General features: G+C 40.5%; 1 protein-coding gene and 1 pseudogene across 3 annotated transcripts in view; one reads left to right on the top strand and one right to left on the bottom strand.

The window, feature by feature from the left end:
• Positions 1-14,273, bottom strand: part of spidr (scaffold protein involved in DNA repair) — an 85,515-nt gene extending 71,242 nt beyond the window's left edge. Inside the window, exons 1-5 of one of the 3 annotated variants that reach the window (XM_021589233.3) lie at positions 14,056-14,273; positions 13,499-13,654; positions 13,302-13,365; positions 10,971-11,183; positions 1,889-2,037 (exon numbers count right to left, since the gene is read on the bottom strand). In XM_021589233.3, coding sequence (XP_021444908.3) covers positions 1,889-2,037; positions 10,971-11,183; positions 13,302-13,365; positions 13,499-13,654; positions 14,056-14,073 — 600 coding nt within the window. In that variant the 5' untranslated portion in view covers positions 14,074-14,273. The remainder of the gene's footprint in view (positions 1-1,888; positions 2,038-10,970; positions 11,184-13,301; positions 13,366-13,498; positions 13,655-14,055) is intronic. The other 2 variants (XM_090225461.1, XM_036966699.2) reach the window with 2 other exon arrangements.
• Positions 14,274-16,688: 2,415 nt separating this feature from the next.
• LOC149970728 (E3 SUMO-protein ligase KIAA1586-like) lies at positions 16,689-18,650 on the top strand (annotated as a pseudogene).
• Positions 18,651-21,561: the final 2,911 nt, after the last annotated feature.

Here is a 21,561-nt window from a genome sequence, read left to right on the forward strand (position 1 = left end):
TAACAAACACCCCTGAATGACTTCTGAAGACGGACATAATGCAAGCCTCCACTGTACAACACATGAGATAAAGGCACCTTTCTTTCCCTGTTCAGTCACTACAAGTGAGCGGGTAGGCTAAAGATAAACATATTTCCATCATAAAATATAATAGATTGACATATGTCAAACACTAACAATGTATCTGTCATCTAATAGGCTGTTTGTATCTCACGATGTAAATAACATAACCTAGGTGAGGCAGCACAAAAAAATATCCCCCTTTACACAATTAAATATAGACAACTTTAGAGGCGAAAAAAATTCTACCTTCCAGAAAAATTAGGTTAAACATGTGTATATTACCTGAAATAGATTTGAGTTTATTGATACATGGACATTGGTTAAGTGGCTGCTGGCCGTTTGGGAACGTTCCCTACTCTCTCCCCACATAGACAGTGCTCCATTCAGCAAAACCACTTGGGGTCAACTTATGAACTGTAACAATTTAGAACATGACCTGAACTTATAATATACACCACTGAGTGTACAAAACATTAGAAACATGTTCCTTATATTGAGTTGCACCCCCTTTTGCCCTCAGAACAGCCTCAATTCGTAAGGGCATGGACTCTACAAGGTGTCGAAAGAAAGCTTTCCACAGGGATGCTCCAATGCTTCCCACAGTTCCCACATGAGTCAAGTTGGCTGGAAGTCCTTAGGGTGGTGGACCAGTCTTGATACACACGGGAAATTGTGGAGCATGAAAACCCCAGCAGCGATGTGGTTCTTGACACACTTAACACTTAACACACCTGACATCATACCCCGTTCAAAGGCTCTTAAATATTTTGTCTTGTCCATTCAACCTCTGAACGGCACACATACACAATCCATGTCTCAATTGTCTCAAGGCTTGAAAATCCTGGATTTAACCAGTGACATAAATAAGGGATCATAGCTTTAACCTTGTCAGTCTATGTCATGGAAAGAGCAGGTGTTCATAATGTTACATATACTCAGTGTAGAAGATGTTTTCTTCAAAGCAACTTAGTAGTGCGTGCATACATTTTACGTACAGATGGTCCCGGAAATCGAACCCACTATCCTGGCATAGTAAGCGCCATGTTCTACCAACTGAGCTACAGAGGAAAGTGCACTGCATTGTACTGTGTTGGTATTGGCCTGTCAGACCTATTCTGTCAGTTTGTTTTTGAATACTCCACCTAGTGGTAGAATATCTAAAAAGGTATATCATAAAAATATAACTAACTAGACCTTGTTGATGTTCAGATTAGTGCTATAAAATAGTCATGTTGCATTCAAATGTATATATGTGAAGTCATGTTTCCTTAAATGTATATTACACAGTGTTGTGTTTACATGCGTCATGAGTTGAGTGGGAAGGGCAGTAGCCTAATGGGCAAACCATGTGGCCCTGCGGACATACTGACTGACAGGTGGTACGGGAAAACCACCATGCCGCTATTGACATGTTGCTATACACGTGCACATATTTACCTTTACGCTCATACTGAGTGAAGGGAGGTTAGATTAAACTGGGGGTAGACAATTGTAAACACAGCACTGTCATATAAAGGAAGAGGGAACAAAACAATGCACTGTAAGGTGCATAGCACCACCTAGTGTCATTGAACATGGCTGAAACTCATAATGCCATAGCTGTTAATGTGCCTCTGTACATTTTTGTAGATGTAAAGTATTGTTTGTGTCCAGTATTTTAGCAATAGTATATTTGTCTTAAACAATGTGAAATGTCTGAGTTTCTATTTATTTCAATAAAGATTATAATTTTTGTTTAGTATTTCTAGGTGTGATTACACATACAGTATTTTATATAGTTTTTTGTAGTATTGGTAAAGTGTGAGTAAACCTCTCATTTACTCACAGTTGTAGGTTTAGGTGATGATTCTTTCGGTTCCCGAGCGCAGGGCTCCGACTCACAGTCAGAGATCTCCCCCACACCATCCTCCTTCTTTCCCTGATCATCTTCAGCCTCATCCACATCGCTATCCGTGTCTATCGTCGGAAGCTCATCTAAAAATAAATATATATATTTTTTTTAAACAAGTGTCCACTGAAAATCTCACTCTATAAAAGTTCCTATTCTGTTAACTGATACCCAAATGATGTAGTTGACTATTCCCTATACTCGTTCGTACGTGGTTTAAGCATAATTTGGAGATACTTTTTTTTTTTTTACATTTAAAAAACTTAAAACTTGTATCTCAAACAGGCTGCTTCAAAAATGCTTGCCATTTCCTCATAGAACATGTCAGCCTCCTGAGGCTTAGCTGGCAAATCAGTGGTCTTCTCACATTAATATTTGTAATTACCAGTATACGCCGACAACATTCTGTTGTTGGGTTGGGACCACACCATTCAACCACAGAAAAGCTGCTTTTTAACATATATAATTACAATTTTTTGGAAAGAAATCTGGAAACACTGGACAGTGATTTTTACCATACAGTAGGGTAAAAAAGTATTTAGTCAGCCACCAATTGTGCAAGTTCTCCCACTTAAAAATATGAGAGAGGCCTGTAATTTCCATCATAGGTACACTTCAACCATGACAGACAAAACGAGAAAAAAAATCCAGAAAAATCAAATTGTAGGATTTTTTATGAATTTATTTTCAAATTATGGTGGAAAATAAGGATTTGGTCACCTACAAACAAACAAGATTTCTGGCTCTCTTCTTTAAGAGGCTCCTCTGTCCTCCACTCGTTACCTATATTAATGGCACCTGTTTGAACTTGTTATCAGTATAAAAGATACCTGTCCACAACCTCAAACAGTCACACTCCAAACTCCACTATGGCCAAGACCAAAGAGCTGTCAAAGGACACCAGAATCAAAATTGTAGACCTGCACCAGGCTGGGAAGTCTGAATCTGCAATAGGTAACCATCTTGGTTTGAAGAAATCAACTGTGGGCGCAATTATTAGGAAATGGAAGACATACAAGACCACTGATAATCTCCCTCGATCTGGAGCTCCACGCAAGATCTCACCCCGTGGGGTCAAAATTATCACAAGAACGGTTAGCAAAAATCCCAGAACCACACGGGGGGACCTAGTGAATGACCTGCAGAGAGCTGGGACCAAAGTAACAAAGCCTACCATCAGTAACACACTACGCCGCCAGGGACTCAAATCCTGCAGTGCCAGACGTGTCCCCCTGCTTAAGCCAGTACATGTTCAGGTCCGTCTGAAGTTTGCCAGAGAGCATTTGGATGATCCAGAAGAAGATTGGGAGAATGTCATATGGTCAGATGAAACCAAAATATAACTTTTTGGTAAAAACTCAACTCGTCGTGTTTGGAGGACAAAGAATGCTGAGTTGCATCCAAAGAACACCATACCTACTGTGAAGCATGGGGGTGGAAACATCATGCTTTGGGGCTGTTTTTCTGCAAAGGGACCAGGACGACTGATCCGTGTAAAGGAAAGAATGAATGGGGCCATGTATCATGAGAGATTTTGAGTGAAAACCTTCTTCCATCAGCAAGGGCATTGAAGATGAAACGTGGCTGGGTCTTTCAGCATGACAATGATCCCAAACACACCGCCCGGGCAACGAAGGAGTGGCTTCGTAAGAAGCATTTCAAGGTCCCGGAGTGGCCTAGCCAGTCTCCAGATCTCAACCCCATAGAAAATCTTTGGAGGGAGTTGAAAGTCCGTGTTGCCCAGCAACAGCCCCAAAACATCACTGCTCTAGAGGAGATATGCATGGAGGAATGGGCCAAAATACCAGCAACAGTGTGTGAAAACCTTGTGAAGACTTACAGAAAACGTTTGGCTTCTGTCATTGCCAACAAAGGGTATATAACAAAGTATTGAGATAAACTTTTGTTATTGACCAAATACTTATTTTACACCATAATTTGCAAATAAATTCTTAAAAATCCTACAATGTGATTTTCTGGATTTTTTCTCTCATTTTGTCTGTCATAGTGGAAGTGTACCTATGATGAAAATTACAGGCCTCTCTCATCGTTTTAAGTGGGAGAACTTGCACAATTGGTGGCTGACTAAATAGATTTTTGCCCCACTGTATGTGGCTGATAACATAATGAACATACACAAAATATTAGGGTTGTTAATTGATGGGGACATCACAATATGATATCACGATAGTTAGGTATCGATACAATATGATTTGCGATTCGATACTGCGAATTTACTGAGATTTAATGTTCCAAACACATTTCTCAATGTCTGCTGAAGAGTGAAAAGAGAGCCATGAGAAACAAGTTTGAGATAAGTGTCCAAAACATGTTGGCTCACCATTTAAAACAGTAAAGAAGAAGACGGAGAACAAGCTATAGGATGAGAAATACTAGAGTTTTGACCTTTATGAGTAGTCATTTCTATGAACTTCGGTCAGGAGAACTTGGGTTATTTTGTTATGTTGTGTGCCTTAAACTTATTTGCACTGTAATTTATTTGGTTAATTCTTATTTTGTTTGCTTTATTTATTTTGTCATTTTTAGCATATACAAATGTGGGTTATTCTTTTCATAGGACACATTTACTTTTTGTTCGAGCTTATAAGCACTGTGGGAGCACGTTGTGCAAATCAAAGAAAGGAATAAACACTTACACAATAATACAAATATCTGTTTAGAAGTTTAACTTGTACATGTTTACTGCTAATTTTATTGACAGTAGTCTAGTGTTGGTGTATATTATCGGCTCTCCAATACTCCCATGGTACACATCCCATTCTTTTACTGGCTAGGGAGTAATGATCAATTAGCAGATATTGCAACCATTGAATCTAAAATCAGGTGAATTACTATCAGGTGAATTACTATCAGAACCCAATTTAAATCAACCAAAGATTCTCCGGTTTCTATAAAGAATTATACACCTGATTGTAAATCCACACCAAGCCAGATTGAGTCCTGTTTAAAAGATAAGAACTATTCTTCTCTCAACTTGAACACAAAAGGGCATTGGATAACATGAAAAGGCAAATCACCTGTTTGGAAAGGAATTCCTCCTGAGGTCCATTTAACATTTTGGAACCAATTAGGTCCACTATTACTCAAAAAAAGATGTTCTAAAATTCTGTCATCCCATCTCGAAACTTACTTAACCAAAATGGTATATACAAACCATTGTGGGTTTGTTCAATATCAATTCTCCTCAGATAACCTCCGTCATCTATTACATATCTAACATGCTTCATCAGAAACCAAAGCTCTTTGAGCAGTTCTCTCTCTGGACACAGAACAAGCTTTTGATAGGCAAGAATGGTCATATCTTTGGTCGGTTTCAGAACATATGGGACTTAGCTCCAAATTCAATAATATGATTAAAATACTAAAAGGTTAATCCCTCAACCATCCTGTTCAGAATAAATGGAAGTAGCAGGAAAGGTGATCCCATCTCACCTGCACTATTTCTATTGTCTATGGAGCCCCTTTCCCAGGCAAATTACACCAATATCTTTCAGGTTTACAGATCACGTCATCTCATTATGCGCAGACGACATCTTACTTTATCTAGACAATGTATCTCAATCTCTCCCAAACGCTTTGACGATCATAGACAAATTCAGCTCCATCTCAAGTTTAAAAATAAATCTAACCCTACTCCCTCCCACTCAAGAGCCTGACAGAGAACCACACTTGTACTTATGGAATCTAGGGCTGTCCCCGACTAAAAACAATTTTGGTCGACCGAGAGTCATCTGTTCTTTCGACCAGTCAATTGGCCAACATTTCTACGTGTATTTTTCCATATATAGTGCATTCTGAAATTATTCAGACCACTTCCCCTTTTCCACATTTAGTTTTTTCTAAAATTTTTATTCTAAAATGGATTACATTTTAAAAATCCTCAATCTACACACAACACCCCATAATGAAAAACCGAAAACATGTTAAGAAATTTTGAAAAATGTATTAAAAACAAAAAACAGAAATGCCTTATTTGCAATATTGGCACCATTAGTAAATATGAGCAAAATGGGCAGTGAAAAAAAATGCCTTTGCTGTTTATCCTCTTAGTCTTTCATTCAAAATATTCACAAAAATCAAACCTTTGAAGTAAAATAATTTAAATAAAAAAATACATTCATCATAAAACAAATATTTTTCTCTAATATACACTACTTAAAAAAAATAAAGGGAACACTTAAACAACACAATGTAACTCCAAGTCAATCACACTTCTGTGAAATCAAACTGTCCACTTAGGAAGCAACACTGATTGACAATAAATTTCACATGCTGTTGTGCAAATGGAATAGACAACAGGTGGAAATTATAGGCATTTAGCAAGACACCCCCAATAAAGGAGTGGTTCTGCAGGTGGGGATCACAGACCACTTCTCAGTTCCTATGCTTCCTAGCTGATGTTTTGGTCACTTTTGAATGCTTGCGGTGCCTTCACTCTAGTGGTAGCATGAGACGGAGTCTACAACCCACACAAGTGGCTCAGGTAGTGCAGCTCATCCAGGATGGCACATCAATGCGAGATGTGGCAAGAAGGTTTGCTGTGTCTGTCAGCGTAGTGTCCAGAGCATGGAGGCGCTACCAGGAGACAGGCCAGTACATCAGGAGATGTGGAGGAGGCCGTAGGAGGGCAACAACCCAGCAGCAGGACCGCTACCTCCACCTTTGTGCAAGGAGGAGCACTGCCAAAGCCCTGCAAAATGACCTCCAGCAGGCCACAAATGTGCATGTGTCTGCTCAAATGGTCAGAAACAGACTCCATGAGGGTGGTATGAGGGTCCGACGTCCACAGGTGGGGGTTGTGCTTACAGCCCAACACAGTGCAGGACGTTTGGCATTTGCCAGAGAACACCAAGATTGGCAAATTCGCCACTGGCGCCCTGTGCTCTTCACAGATGAAAGCAGGATCACACTGTGCAAATGTGACAGACATGACAGTCTGGAGACGCCATGGAGAACGTTCTGCTGCCTGCAACATCCTCCAGCATGACCAGTTTGGCGGTGGGTCAGTCATGGTGTAGGGTGGCATTTCTTTGGGGGGGCCGCACAGCCCTCCATGTGCTCACCAGAGGTAGCCTGACTGCCATTAGGTACCGAGATGAGATCCTCAGACCCCTTGTGAGACCATATGCTGGTGTGGTAGGCCCTGGGTTCCTCCTACTGCAAGACAATGCTAGACCTCATGTGGCTGGAGTGTGTCAGCAGTTCCTGCAAGAGGAAGGCATTGATGCTATGGACTGGCCCGCCCATTCCCCAGACCTGAATCCAATTGAGCACATCTGGGACATCATGTCTCGCTCCATCCACCACAGACTGTCCAGGAGTTGGCGGATGCTTTAGTCCAGGTCTGGGAGGAGATCCCTCAAGAGACCATCCGCCACCTCATCAGGAGCATGCCCAGGCATTGTAGGGAGGTCATACAGGCACGTGGAGGCCACACACACTACTGAGCCTCATTTTGACTTGTTTTAAGGACATTACATCAAAATTGGATCAGCCTGTAGTGTGGTTTTGCACTTTGATTTTGAGTGTGACTCCAATCCAGACCTCCATGGGTTGATAAATTTGATTTCCATTGATCATTTTTGTGTGATTTTGTTGTCAGCACATTCAACTATGTAAAGAAAAAAGTATTTAATAAGAATATTTAATTCATTCAGATCTAGGATGTGTTATTTTAGTGTTCCGTTTATTTTTTTGAGCAGTGTATTTGTGCCACAATTATTGGCACCCCTTCATTCATTCATGCACTGTCAACTGTGGGATCTTATATAGGCAGGTGTGTGCCTTTCCAAATCATATCCAATCAATTTAATTTCTCGCAGATGGACACCAATCAAATTGTAGAATCAATGTAAACAGGATGCACCTGAGCTCAATTTCGAGTCTCATACCAGAGTCTGAATACATACGTGAATAAGGTATTTCATTTTTTGCAAACATTTCTAAAAACCTGTTTTCGCTTTGTCATTATGGGGTATTGTGTGTAGATTGATGAGGGAAAATGTCATTTAAATCAATTTCAGAATAAGGCTGTGACGTAACAAAATGTGGAAAAGGGGAAGGGGTCTGAATACTTTCCGAATGCACTGTAAATTAAAATAATACATCTAAAAGTAACTTCTATTGCCAATATGTAAAAATTGCCTACATAAAGCCAACAAATAAAAACATTGCAGCCCACAGGTAAAACATATCCTGATAAAAATAAATAGCTTATGAATCACATTGGCTACACATGGCCTATATGCAAGGAACTTGAAACATTGTATCAACTATTAACTTGGTCTAGCCCAAAGGCTGTGCTAGCAAAAGTACAACATTGTATAAAATATTTTGGACCCTCAGTTTCATGAGCCAGTGATCTCCGGACAGACAGAGTTGTAGGCTATTTGTGCAAGGGATAAGAAGTAATCAGGTAGAACTATTTTATGACGTTTCCACCGGATCAGAGCATGACATTTTTTACCCTTTCACGCTGAGTAGTTATCGAAAGATTTTTCAAATAGGCTACGTTTAGGAACTTATTGTTCTCAAGGATGTAAAAAGACTTACTCTTGCTGTTTGAGGCAAAGAAATGTTTTATCTGAGAAGCTTAACAGTGATGGTGAGTTAAGACAATCAGAAATAGTATCAGATCCCCAAATCAGCACATTTATAGGCCTACATTTGCACACAGGCCAGGTAGCCTACTTCTATGCGTAATCAGGTGTGTGTCCTTACTCAAGATTGACAAGAGCGCTCCAAACAAATTGACAATGAATAAATTGAAAATTAGTAAATGGAATGAAATAAACCAAAACTTTTCTCAAATGTATAGCCTAGGTTATGCGCTCCGCAAACAACTTGTCCACTCGTACAAGGACAATACTAACACTGTAATAATATATTGAATGCACTAACAGAAATTACTGTAACCTACTCAAATAAATTCAATCAGACCTCAGTAGATGGAATAACATCCCAGTCGCTCTAACCAGAAGAATTTCTATTGTGAAAATGAATATATTGCCTCGGTTTAATTTTCTGAGCTCAATAGTTCCCATGTCTCACCCTTCCGGCTCGTTGGATAAAATCCACAGTGCGTTTTCAAAATGTATATGGAAAGGTATGAGATAGGGATGCACATTTCGGTCAATTTTGCTGCCGACTAACTGACCCTCGTTAACTGGTCAACAAAGGGTAAAAAAAAAAAATTGTACCAGTAAAATGACGTGACCAACAGGAAATACAATTTATTATTTAACTAGGCAAGTCAGTTAAGAAAAATCTATTATTTACAATGACGACCTACCCAGGCCAAACCCGGACGACGTTGGGCCAATTGTGCGCAGCCCTTTGGAACTCCCAATAACGGCCGGATGTGAAATAGCCTGGAATCGAACCAGGGACTATAGTAACGCCTCTTGCAAGGAGATGCAGTGCCTTAGACCGCTGCGCCACAAAGGCTATAGCCCATTATTGATCATGTAACTCCTGTATTGAAGCAGCTAATAAAACGTAATTTGTAAACATTTGCCAAAATGCAATTCGCGGAAAACACAGTTCTAAACTGCGCACCTAATGCGAGGGGTTCCATATGTGACAGATGAAAATCTCTGTTAGAAACTTAGAAAGAGTGGGAATCTAATAGCAACAACTAGCATGGGTTGCTAATAAGACTAGGATTGTGCCTTTGGCTTCTGGAGAACGAACTGAAGTTGATTGGAAAACTAATATAAAACAGGAGAGAAATGCTGTTTAATGGCATGAGGATGTTGCCTCCACGTTTCTATGGATAGATTTTCGAAAGGCTACTTTGAAACAAGGTAAGAAATGCCTCATTATTGGATTTAAAGTAAAAGGTTCAGGTTTCAAACAATTATGCTGCCTCAAGCTCAAGTTGTAAAGTGGTGGGTGACGCGTTGATAGTCAACGGTAGGCTGGCTATAGCCTATGCATCCGAATGGCGAATGGGAGGCACGCTTTACAAGTTGAGATTGAAAATAAAAAAATTGCTCCTTTTTAAATCGTGGTCACCAAAGTTTAACATGCGATTGCATTTAAAATCTTTACGCTTTGGCCCTATAATTTCTCACACTATTTCTATTTGGCGCAAAATTTAAAAACTATGCAACTAGGAAGAAAAATGGTATGCCATGACTTCTATATTTAACAATAACACATTGCAATCAGAAGGACGGCCTTTCATATCGCCCCAATGGCCAAATGAGGTATCCGAACCCTTGCCGATATCTTGGATAGTAATGGTTTGAAGACATTCCAAGATCTGAAAGAAGCATTTATATTACAAGGTAACTCTTTTTTTCTTTATCTCCAATTTAGGTCAGCTATGACTAACACACAATAAAGATGTATAAATGAAATTGTCCCCTTATGTTCACTCTGTTCGCTAAATCAGGTAGGCACATTCCTTCACATGATGCGGGAGTGCCATGCAGTTAAATGCTTTTTGAGGGTCCTCTGGTCATTATTGGGGGGGGGGGAGCCTTTGTTTATTTTCCTTGCATACAAAATAATACAAAACTGTTGATACTGTTCTTTATTTGCATTTCTCATATTTCTGTTTTGTTTGTGGCAGCACACAGGTACAAGAAAATATCAAAATGCAAAAATATATGAATATATCTGAATGAATATTACTTTGGATGTTATACCTGTACCACCCTTCTGAAAAGATGACAAACTAAATAAAAGTTGGTCACAAAAAAAAAACATTTTTGGTGCAGGTACAGGCATTAACTACCCAGGAAAAAAAGTATCACAGTATGGATATAAAATCTGCAAAAATAATATTGCAATACTCTACTAAATCGATTTTTCCCCCATCCCAACAGTATATTCAATTCTTAATTACAACCTTTTCGGAGGCATTGATGTATATTCTCTGAAAGCCATTTAAAGACAAATACATATTGAAATCAAAATACCAACCAGATTGTGTCATACAATGCAAGCTGAATGCAAACAGAGCACTAAACATTGCACCCGTTTCAAGTACCTGTTTCAGTGCTGAGCATGCGCTGGGCTCGGCTGTAGGACTGGATGGAGGCTCCTTGTCTCCCGGGCCCGCGGTGCACCTGAGCCACAATGCTGCTGGGGGGAGTTGGAGGAGGCTGCTGGCCTTGGGGCTCACTGTCAGAAGACTCACTCTCACTGGAGCTCCAGGCGATGTGCACTGGGTCCTCATCACACTGCAGACCACTGCACTGCACTGGATGCGATACAAAGTTTTAATGGATGTTCATGGATAATAATAAAGCATTTTCAGTAATAATGGATTGTCAATGGATTTGCATCAGGCACTTATAGAACCTTCCAATACATATTTTAAGTCAGTATAGTAAAACGTATTTGACAAGTTAGTTATCACTAGACACAGACACAAATGACAAGTAAACATCATGAAGCATTGTTGTCCTATTGTGATTAGGTACTCATAAAACATTGATATGCAATGGTATCGCCCCCTATTGGCCAACCAAATATTTTTGTTATTTTAAAACTCAGCTTAACCACTGTTGGGCTATAGTATGAAATTGCATTCTACAACTAGACGAATCATGACAGAAGAGAATGTTGTTGAAACCCTGGACAGAGGCTAAGTGCAGGCAAATCTTTTCTAATATTCCCTTCTGGTGAGGCAGGGAAATCTTTTCTAATATTCCCTTCTTGTGAGGCAGGGAAATCTTTTCTAATATTTCCTTCTGGTGAGGCAGGGAAATATTTTCTAATATTCCCTTCTGGTGAAGCAGGGAAATATTTTATAATATTCCCTTCTGGTGAAGCAGGGAAATATTTTATAATATTCCCTTCTGGTGAGGCAGGGAAATATTTTCTAATATTCCTTTCTGGTGGAGGTTCAGCATGAAACAGGTTTGTCCGTCTCCAATGATGAACGCATTGCCTTGCCGTAGTGAGTTAGGCAATGTTATAAATCATGGGCTGGATAAAAGCTAAAAGTCTATCGTCTTCAGAACTGGATAATTTTTGCTTTATTTGAGTAATCCGCCTCTCTTAACATTGTTTAATCTCTGGATCTCTCATAAAACTGTGATTGAGAAAAGCCTATGCCTATAGAATCAAACTTTCATTCTTGTTCTTTTTGAAAGTGGCAACTTTTGGACACCTTAAGCTATTACAATATTTGGGAAATAGGCTACTGTTCATTACTTTACCTTGTCTTAAAGCTTTTATGATAGGTTTTGTAGGAGGATTTGGCCATTTGGTTTTCAACCTGGCATGGAGGAATTTTTCCTCCCTGCATGGATCATTTCCTTCTTAATAAACTTAAATTGATTAAACTTGTCATTCGATTTTTCAATAGGCTATTGATATTGTTTGCTCATGCTAATCTTTAGTTTGGCTACCTTGTGTTTTTAGGATATTCAAACTTTGAGATGTTGACTCCAATGCTTCTCACAGTTGTGTCAAGTTGGCTGGATGTCCTTCGGGTAGTGGACCATTCATGATACACGGGAAACTGTTGACCATGAAAAACCCAGCAGCGTTGCTGTTCTTGACACAAACCGGTGCCCCTGCACCTACTACCATACCCCGTTCAAAGGCACTTAAATATTTTGTCTTGCCCATTCACCCTCTAAATGGCGCATAGACAATCCATGTCTAAATTGTCTCAAGGCCTAAATATCCTTCTTTAACCTGTCTCCACCACTTCAGCTACACTGATTGAAGTGGATTTAACAAGTGAAAACAATAAGGGATCATAGTGATCACCTAAATTCACCTGGTCAGTCAATGACATGGACATTTTTTGTACACGCAGTTTATAGAGAGTGATGGAGTGCAGCATCAGATGACCTGGCCTCCACCATCACCCAAACTCAACCCAATTAAGATGGTTTGGGATGAGTTGGAGTAAAGGAAAATCAGCCAACAAGTGCTCAGCATATTTGGGAACAGCAGGTTCAGAGAATGCCAAGAGTGTGCAAAGCTGTCATCAAGGCAGGGTGGTTACTTTGAAGAATTTCAAATATAAAACATATTTTGATTTGTTAAAAAAAAAAAAAAAAGGTTACTACATGATTCCATGTGTTATTTCATAGTTTTGTTGTCAACTATTATTCTGCAATGTATAAAATAGTAAAAATAAAGAAAAACCCTTAAACCTTTGAGCCTCCATTCCTCTGTGTCGTTCTGTACATATTTATTGAAATAGGCTATAGCAGATAGGGAAGCCAGTCAACTTAAAATAGTATAAACGATCGTCCCGATGTAGTCACCATCGAAGATGGCTGTCAATCGGCGATAGACCAAGAATAATAATATCGTCCAACCGTATTGTTGACTATTCAACTATTGTTTACAATACCTTGTGCCGGTGACTGTGCCAGTCGTCGTACAGCTCGCCATTTGTTCCCAGATGAACTTAGGTTCTAAAATAAATCCACAATGATATGTTTGAAGCAATATGAGAAACTCGGCATCATGGAGATGAATTGGAATGACAACATGAAGTACAGTAGCTCAGACTGCTTCTAGATCATATAGTCTGTGTACATTACCCACCTTTATCACAGGAGTGTCCAAAAAGCTGTCTCCACAACTCTCCCAGGACTTGGTAGCAGAACTGTCAGTGATTGAAGGCCCTCGTCCCACTTTTCTGACACCAACTTTGACATCAGGAAATAACATACACTGTATGTCCTTGGAATATCTTTTGCGCTGAAAAATAAATGACTTCATATGTAAAACAGTGCAAAGTTGATATTTACTTAAACTGTCTAGATAGCTGGCTAGTTAGCTAGATAACTCTGGTCCATGTGCAAGCGTCGGATCTGCACTACCAGATGCATTCGCATCCCAGAAAACGCGTGGACCGAAGTTATTCTGGCGTGCTCAAAATTAGTTTATTTCGTATTTTGGCTCTGCATTCTATCAACATTCACTTTGGTGAGTTACTAAAGTATAATGATGCCAGTCACTAAACATGAATCGTGGGGAAAACCCTCTCTGAGAAAATCCTTAGAACGTTGTTGTCGTCGCACAATTGAACCAGACTCAGAGCAGTCTAAGTTAGCTAGCTAACGTTAGCTACCAAGCAGAATAGACTTAGAGAAACGTACCTTTCCTTGAAAAGGCATGTTGGCAAATGGTTACATGTCGTTTTGTATGAGTGGGTATGACATAAAATGTCCAAACATATTAAAATATTGTGATATACAGTATTTTAGCCAGTATATGAAATGACCACTAACGGTAGCTGCCTTCTACACAACTTTTCTTCTTGGCGCGCCACTGGCGACGTTTGTTCACGTGAAGCTTTCCGGAAGTGGTCAAATCTTATTTGGCTCCTGGGAAATGCAGTACTAAAGGTTTGTTACGCATCTTTACTCCAGTAATTTGCTTGTAGCACGGTCCTTAGATTCATCCAGGGGAAGATGCTGGAAGCAAAAAAATATTAACGCAACATGTAAAGATCCCAGAAATGTTCCATACGCACAAAATCATTTTTCTCTCAAATTTTGTCCACAAATTTGTTTGCATCCCTAATAGTGAGCATTTCTCATTTGGCAAGATAATTTATCCACCTGACTGGTGTGGCAAATCAAGAAGTTGATTAAACAGCACAATCATTGCACCATTGCAATTTGGGGACAATAATTGGCCACTCTAAAAATGTGCAGATGTCTCAAATTTTGAGGGAGTGTGCAACTGGCATGCTGACTGCATGAATGTCCACCAGAGCTGTTGCCAGAAAATGTAATGTTAATTTCTCTACCATATGCCGCCTCCAATGTTGTTTTAGAGAATTTGCCCGTACAACCCAGTGTTTCCTCTGCATTCATTTAAGTGTGGCGCTGTGCCACAGCAGAATCATTGCCGCCGCACAAAAATAAACATCCTATTTCTACCAAACATAGTTTCAATAAAGTTATGTAAAGCACATTTGCTTTTCTTGGTAAATAGATAATATGTCTGGGTTCAACACAGTTCTGAAGGTTATTTAGCTCTGTGAGTGGTGGCAGGCAGCCTGCAACTCAAGAAACACAGTGCGCCAGTGACCAGTGTGCGAGTGACCAGTGCTTGATAAAGACTCTGGATTTGAATCACTTCAGAATGCACTTGTATGGGGGGTGATACATGCCAGAATTAAGCTTAGGCAACCGTACCAACGTGTGGCTGTCGCCTACCATTGAACATCTGACTGATATGACACGATACCAACACCTTACTAATGTCTATGGACGTCTGCGTTTAACTAACATGTCGCCTTACTACGTCTACATGACGTGTACGTGTCACGTGAAATGAACGTGACGTGAACCCTTCAGCAGCTCGACGCCTTACAAAAAAAACTTTTCTCCAATGACAGTCCATGTTAATTCATGGCGGTATTTTATGGTGATAGGAAGACGTTCATGTTAGTTTGTTTGTTTGACTAACATTACCTAGCCAACTAGTTAACTACATAAGCTAGCTATAACCTACTAACATCATTTAGATCTATAATATTGCTGCCACAATTGTAACGGCAATTAGCTACCCAATATCCACAAGTATGTTGATGACAGAAACATGGTTAACTAATGTTACTAGTCTAGCAAGTTAGCTAGCTAGTTAATTTGGAACTGTATCAAGTGCAAGCAAGATAGTTACATTTATCTGTCTTCGATTAGATTTTTTCTTTCTCAGATGAGTTTATTGAAATATTTCCAGCCACAGCAGTGAAAGAGAAAGAGGGAGCAGGGACAAGAGCATCAGCTAATGTTAACTTAGCTAGCTAATGTGAAATCAGCCTGAATTAAATTAAACTTTCTTTAGTTAGCTAACTCTTTAAAAGCTTAAGCTATCGTTTTTATAACAAGTGTATGGCTTACTTTACTAGACAGAGAAGAGGCATAATCCGGGGAGTGAGGTAGGGGCATATAAGGGACAGAATAGAGCAGAGGAGAGAGCCAAGAGGGGAGATGGAACGAGAAAAGGAGAGAGGAGAGCAGAGTGGAACAGAGGAAAGGCGAGAGCCAGGAGGGCAGATGGAAGGAGAAAAGGAGAGAGGAGAGCAGAGGGAAGGAGTTGATAAAAGGAGAGGAGCGAGTAGTAAGTCCAAGTGTGCACCACCGGCAATCCGGATGGGACCCAAAGTGGCTTAAAATTGACAGACTGAAGCCGTGGCTATATAATACACCACATTGTTAGTCATATTTCCTTTAATTAGGCTAAGGGCTAAAAATGTTTCTGCATATTTAGACTGTACTAGTTTGTAGCATTATGTGTAGTGTTGTAATGCTTTCTATCTGTAATAGGTATTGCTCCAGCCACCAGTAATTCCACTAAACTACACTCTACATAACTATAGCTGGACTATATTAACCAGTACCCAGGGACAGAGCACCACATGGAAAGTATGAGGGCTCATGCAATGCTGGCAAAAGGTAAAGATTGTTTTATTGGATCCTTCCATTTCTCAAAATGTCTTCTAATGTAAAAGATGTCTCAGGTTGTGCACTAATTGTGGCTCAATAATAACACATTATGCCTGTTGCTGTTCACAGGTTCCTCAGTCATGGTTGCATCTAGCCAACCACAGTGCTTGAGCACGAGGCCGTCATTGGGGGTTTTAAATGTCTGCACCATCACACAAACTTTCCAGAACTGCTGGACCTTGCTGAATTGCTGGGTTGCTTGTGACTATTTCACAAAGCTCAAGGTGAATGACTGCTCCGCAATTCTGTGTTTTTGCTAATGTTTTCTTCACTTGATTTTTAAATGTCACCGGACTTATTTCACATTGTTCTCATTTACTTAAAGATTGACAAGAACACAAACTACAGGTCCTACATAATAGTGGACGAAATGTTGAAGATTCTGGCTCAACTTGTGGAGGAGCCTATCCTCAATGTCATGACATCTGTAGCCATTGGCCTGGATACTGATGAAACTACAGATATGGCAACTAATAAGCAGCTGGATTTACATGTCAGGTATTATTTCAATAAGAGTTACAAAATGATTTTTAATAGTGATATTCTACAGTCACATGACTAATAATGTGTGTGGATTTTTTTTATGTTTTCCAGATACATGGACCAAGAGGTTCAACTTTACAACCAGTTCCTGGACCTGGTGTCAGTCCCTGATGGCAAGGCAGACACTCCTGCCATCAAGGAGGTGCTGCACATCAGAAAGATACCAACAGAGAGATTGTACGGCTTGGGCACTGATAGAGCTACAGTGATGACTGGTATGGACACAACACAAGGTCTTAGAATTAAATGATTATTATTATTATTTTTTACGGTAGGTCTTGTGATACAAATCATTTTCCTCGTCTTCGAACACGACAACATAGTGGTTTGGCAAAACAGCTAAAGGATGCCTTCCCGTGGATGGCGTCTGTGGCTTGTGCAGCCCATAGTCTTGTTCTGGCCTGTAAAGATGCATCAGCTGAGGTCTCCTATATGGACACTTTCAAGGAGCACCTGCAGCAGCTTCATAGTTAATTTGCCAAAAGCAGTAACAAGACAGAAGTCTTAAAAGCTGCTTCAACGACCCTGGGCCTTCAGTACTTAAAAGTTAAGGTAAGATTATGCATCAAATTTCTTCACTTGGCTAGTCTGGTCTCCTCTTGTTTACCTACTGCATCTACACTCAAAATAAATGTATTTTGTAGCAAGTAAAGAATGTTCGCTGACTGTCCCAGCACCTGGCCGCGGCTAATCTTCAGCGAAACCTCAGCGCAGTGTTGGCTGCATAGTCTGAGGAGGTGGAGGTGAACAGGTGCCCAACTGCTTAGGGCCACTATGCTTTCTGTGCCACATACAGGTAGGCCTAAATGTATTATAGATTATAGTGGACTCAAATTAAATAAATGTACTATGATGCTATTACTGCTTTCAGTGTCTCAAAACTCTTACTTGAATGGTCCACAATGTGGCTTTTAAAACCTGTTTTGTACTGTCAATTGATGTATCATTGTGGAGTGAAACACTTTTTTTAACTCTACAGATTTGTGGCAGGACTTTACCTGCAGGCGGACGTGCTGCCTCGCCTGACGTGGCTTTCAAAAGTATTCCAAAAGGAGGATGTAAACTTCCAGGCCATAAAAGAGCGGGTACATTATTTTCTATCTTCATGTTCAAATGTGTGCAAATGTCTCAGTTTAACAGCACGACTCAATTAAATATTTAAGAACTACTAACACTTCATTATAATAACTTCAAGCAAAATAACTCTTGTGTTGTAGGTCCCTGTGACAATGGCATCACTCCTTGCCATAAAAAAAATGCTGATGATTCTGAGCCAACTCCACCAGGACCTCGATGACCCAATGGGTCTAGGGGCATTCAACATCAGGGAGAGGGAGAGGCCAGGTGGAGAAGACCAAGACCAGGGAGCAGTTCTGGGCTCGGTTCAGAGAGGAGGTAAGAACATTTGTTTTCAAATGCTGTGATGAAACCAATGTTACATCATGGGTGTTGGATAAACTAAAACAAACAGCTATTAATAATTTATTGTCTGTTTTGTGCTGTAATTAGGTCATGGATCCATATCTTGTTGGCCTCCAGGACAGCCTAGACCAGAGGTTCCAACCTTAGGCTGTGTTCTCTAGTGAGAGGATAAACACCTTTTAACCTGGCCCTCCTCTCCAGGCAGTTATTGCAAGCGCCAGAGGCTGCTGTGCTGCAAGAGTGGCACTCTCACAAGCAACATGTGCTAGTTGGAGCATTCAAGGTATGGCATGAGTGTGACAATCTTTTGAAGATAACGTTTTAGGCCAGTGTTGGCCAACCCTATTTCCTGTTGAACTACCACTCTGTTGGCTCTTCTATAATGTTGTACGTCTTTTAGTGTTTCATGTATTTCAGGGGTTGGACCAACTGACGACAATGACAAAGCTGGCCTCGCAGTTTGATGAATGGGGGCAGCTCTACCCCTGCTTTAGCCAGCTGGCAGCAATCGTACTGACTATACAGTCGTGGCCAAAAGTTTTGAGAATTACACAAATATTAATTTTCACAAAGTCTGCTGCCTCAGTTTGTATGATGGCAATTTGCATATACAGTGCCTTGCGAAAGTATTCGGCCCCCTTGAACTTTGCGACCTTTTGCCACATTTCAGGCTTCAAACATAAAGATATAAAACTGTATTTTTTTTGAAGAATCAACAACAAGTGGGACACAATCATGAAGTGGAACGACATTTATTGGATATTTCAAACTTTTTTAACAATCAAAAACTGAAAAATTGGGCGTGCAAAATTATTCCGCCCCTTTACTTTCAGTGCAGCAAACTCTCTCCAGAAGTTCAGTGAGGATCTCTGAATGATCCAATGTTGACCTAAATGACTAATGATGATAAATACAATCAACCTGTGTGTAATCAAGTCTCCGTATAAATGCACCTGCACTGTAATAGTCTCAGAGGTCCATTAAAAGCGCAGAGAGCATCATGAAGAACAAGGAACACACCAGGCAGGTCCGAGATACTGTTGTGAAGAAGTTTAAAGCCGGATTTGGATACAAAAAGATTTCCCAAGCTTTAAACATCCCAAGGAGCACTGTGCAAGCGATAATATTGAAATGGAAGGAGTATCAGACCACTGCAAATCTACCAAGACCTGGCCGTCCCTCTAAACTTTCAGCTCATACAAGGAGAATACTGATCAGAGATGCAGCCAAGAGGCCCATGATCACTCTGGATGAACTGCAGAGATCTACAGCTGAGGTGGGAGACTCTGTCCATAGGACAACAATCAGTCGTATATTGCACAAATCTGGCCTTTATGGAAGAGTGGCAAGAAGAAAGCCATTTCTTAAAGATATCCATAAAAAGTGTTGTTTAAAGTTTGCCACAAGCCACCTGGGAGACACACCAAACATGTGGAAGAAGGTGCTCTGGTCAGATGAAACCAAAATTAAACTTTTTGGCAACAGTGCAAAACGTTATGTTTGGCGTGAAAGCAACACAGCTCATCACCCTGAAGACACCATCCCCACTGTCAAACATGGTGGTGGCAGCATCATGGTTTGGGCCTGCTTTTCTTCAGCAGGGACAGGGAAGATGGTTAAAAATGATGGGAAGATGGATGGAGCCAAATACAGGACCATTCTGGAAGAAAACCTGATGGAGTCTGCAAAAGACCTGAGACTGGGACGGAGATTTTTCTTCCAACAAGACAATGATCCAAAACATAAAGCAAAATCTACAATGGAAAGGTTCAAAAATAAACATATCCAGGTGTTAGAATGGCCAAGTCAAAGTCCAGACCTGAATCCAATCGAGAATCTGTGGAAAGAACTGAAAACTGCTGTTCACAAATGCTCTCCATCCAACCTCACTGAGCTCGAGCTGTTTTGCAAGGAGGAATGGGAAAAAAATTCAGTCTCTCGATGTGCAAAACGGATAGAGACATACCCCAAGCGACTTACAGCTGTAATCGCAGCAAAAGGTGGCGCTACAAAGTATTAACGTAAGGGGGCTGAATAATTTTGCACGCCCAATTTTTCAGTTTTTGATTTGTTAAAAAAGTTTGAAATATCCAATAAATGTCGTTCCACTTCATGATTGTGTCCCACTTGTTGTTGATTCTTCACAAAAAAATACAGTTTTATATCTTTATGTTTGAAGCCTGAAATGTGGCAAAAGGTCGCAAAGGTCAAGGGGGCCGAATACTTTCGCAAGGCACTGTACTCTAGAATGTTATGAAGAGTGATAAGATGAATTGCAATTCATTGCAAAGTCCCTCTTTGCCATGCAAATTAACTGAATCCCCCAAAAACATTTCCACTGCATATCAGCCCTGCCACAAATGGACCACCTGACATCATGTCAGTGATTCTCTCGTTAACACAGGTGTGAGTGTTAATGAGGACAAGGCTGGAGATCACTCTGTCATGCTGATTGAGTTCGAATAACAGACTGGAAACTTCAAAAGGAGGGTGGTGCTTGGAATCCTTGTTCTTCCTCTGTCATCCATGGTTACCTGCAAGGAAACATGTGCCGTCCTCATTGCTTTGCACAAAAAGGGCTTCACAGGCAGGATATTGCTGCCAGTAAGACTGCACCTAAATCAACCATTTATCGGATCATCAAGAACTTCAAGGAGAGCGGTTCAATTGTTGTGAAGAAGGCTTCAGGGCGCCCATGAAAGTCCAGCAAGCGCCAGGACCGTCTCCTAAAGTTGATTCAGCACCACAGAGCTTGCTCAGGAATGGCAGCAGGCAGGTGTGAGTGCATCTGCACGCACAGTGAGGCAAAGACTTTCGGAGGATGGCCTGGTGTCAAGAAGGGCAGCAAAGAAGCCACTTCTCTCCAGGAAAAACATCAGGGACAGACTGATATTCTGCAAAAGGTACAGGGATTGGACTGCTGAGGACTGGGGTAAAGTCATTTTCTCTGATGAATCCCCTTTCCGATTGTTTGGGGCATTCGGAAAAAAGCTTGTCCAGAGAAGACAAGGTGAGCGCTACCATCAGTCCTGTGTCATGCCAACAGTAAAGCATCCTGAGACCATTCATGTGTGAGGTTGCTTCCCAGCCAAGGGAGTGGGCTCACTCACAATTATGCCTAAGAACACAGCCATGAATAAAGAATGGTACCAACACATCCTCTGAGAGCAACTTCTCCCA

This window comes from Oncorhynchus mykiss, chromosome 28 (assembly GCF_057628025.1).
Source record: "Oncorhynchus mykiss isolate SJ-2025 chromosome 28, ASM5762802v1, whole genome shotgun sequence".
Taxonomy (NCBI): Eukaryota; Metazoa; Chordata; class Actinopteri; order Salmoniformes; family Salmonidae; genus Oncorhynchus; species Oncorhynchus mykiss.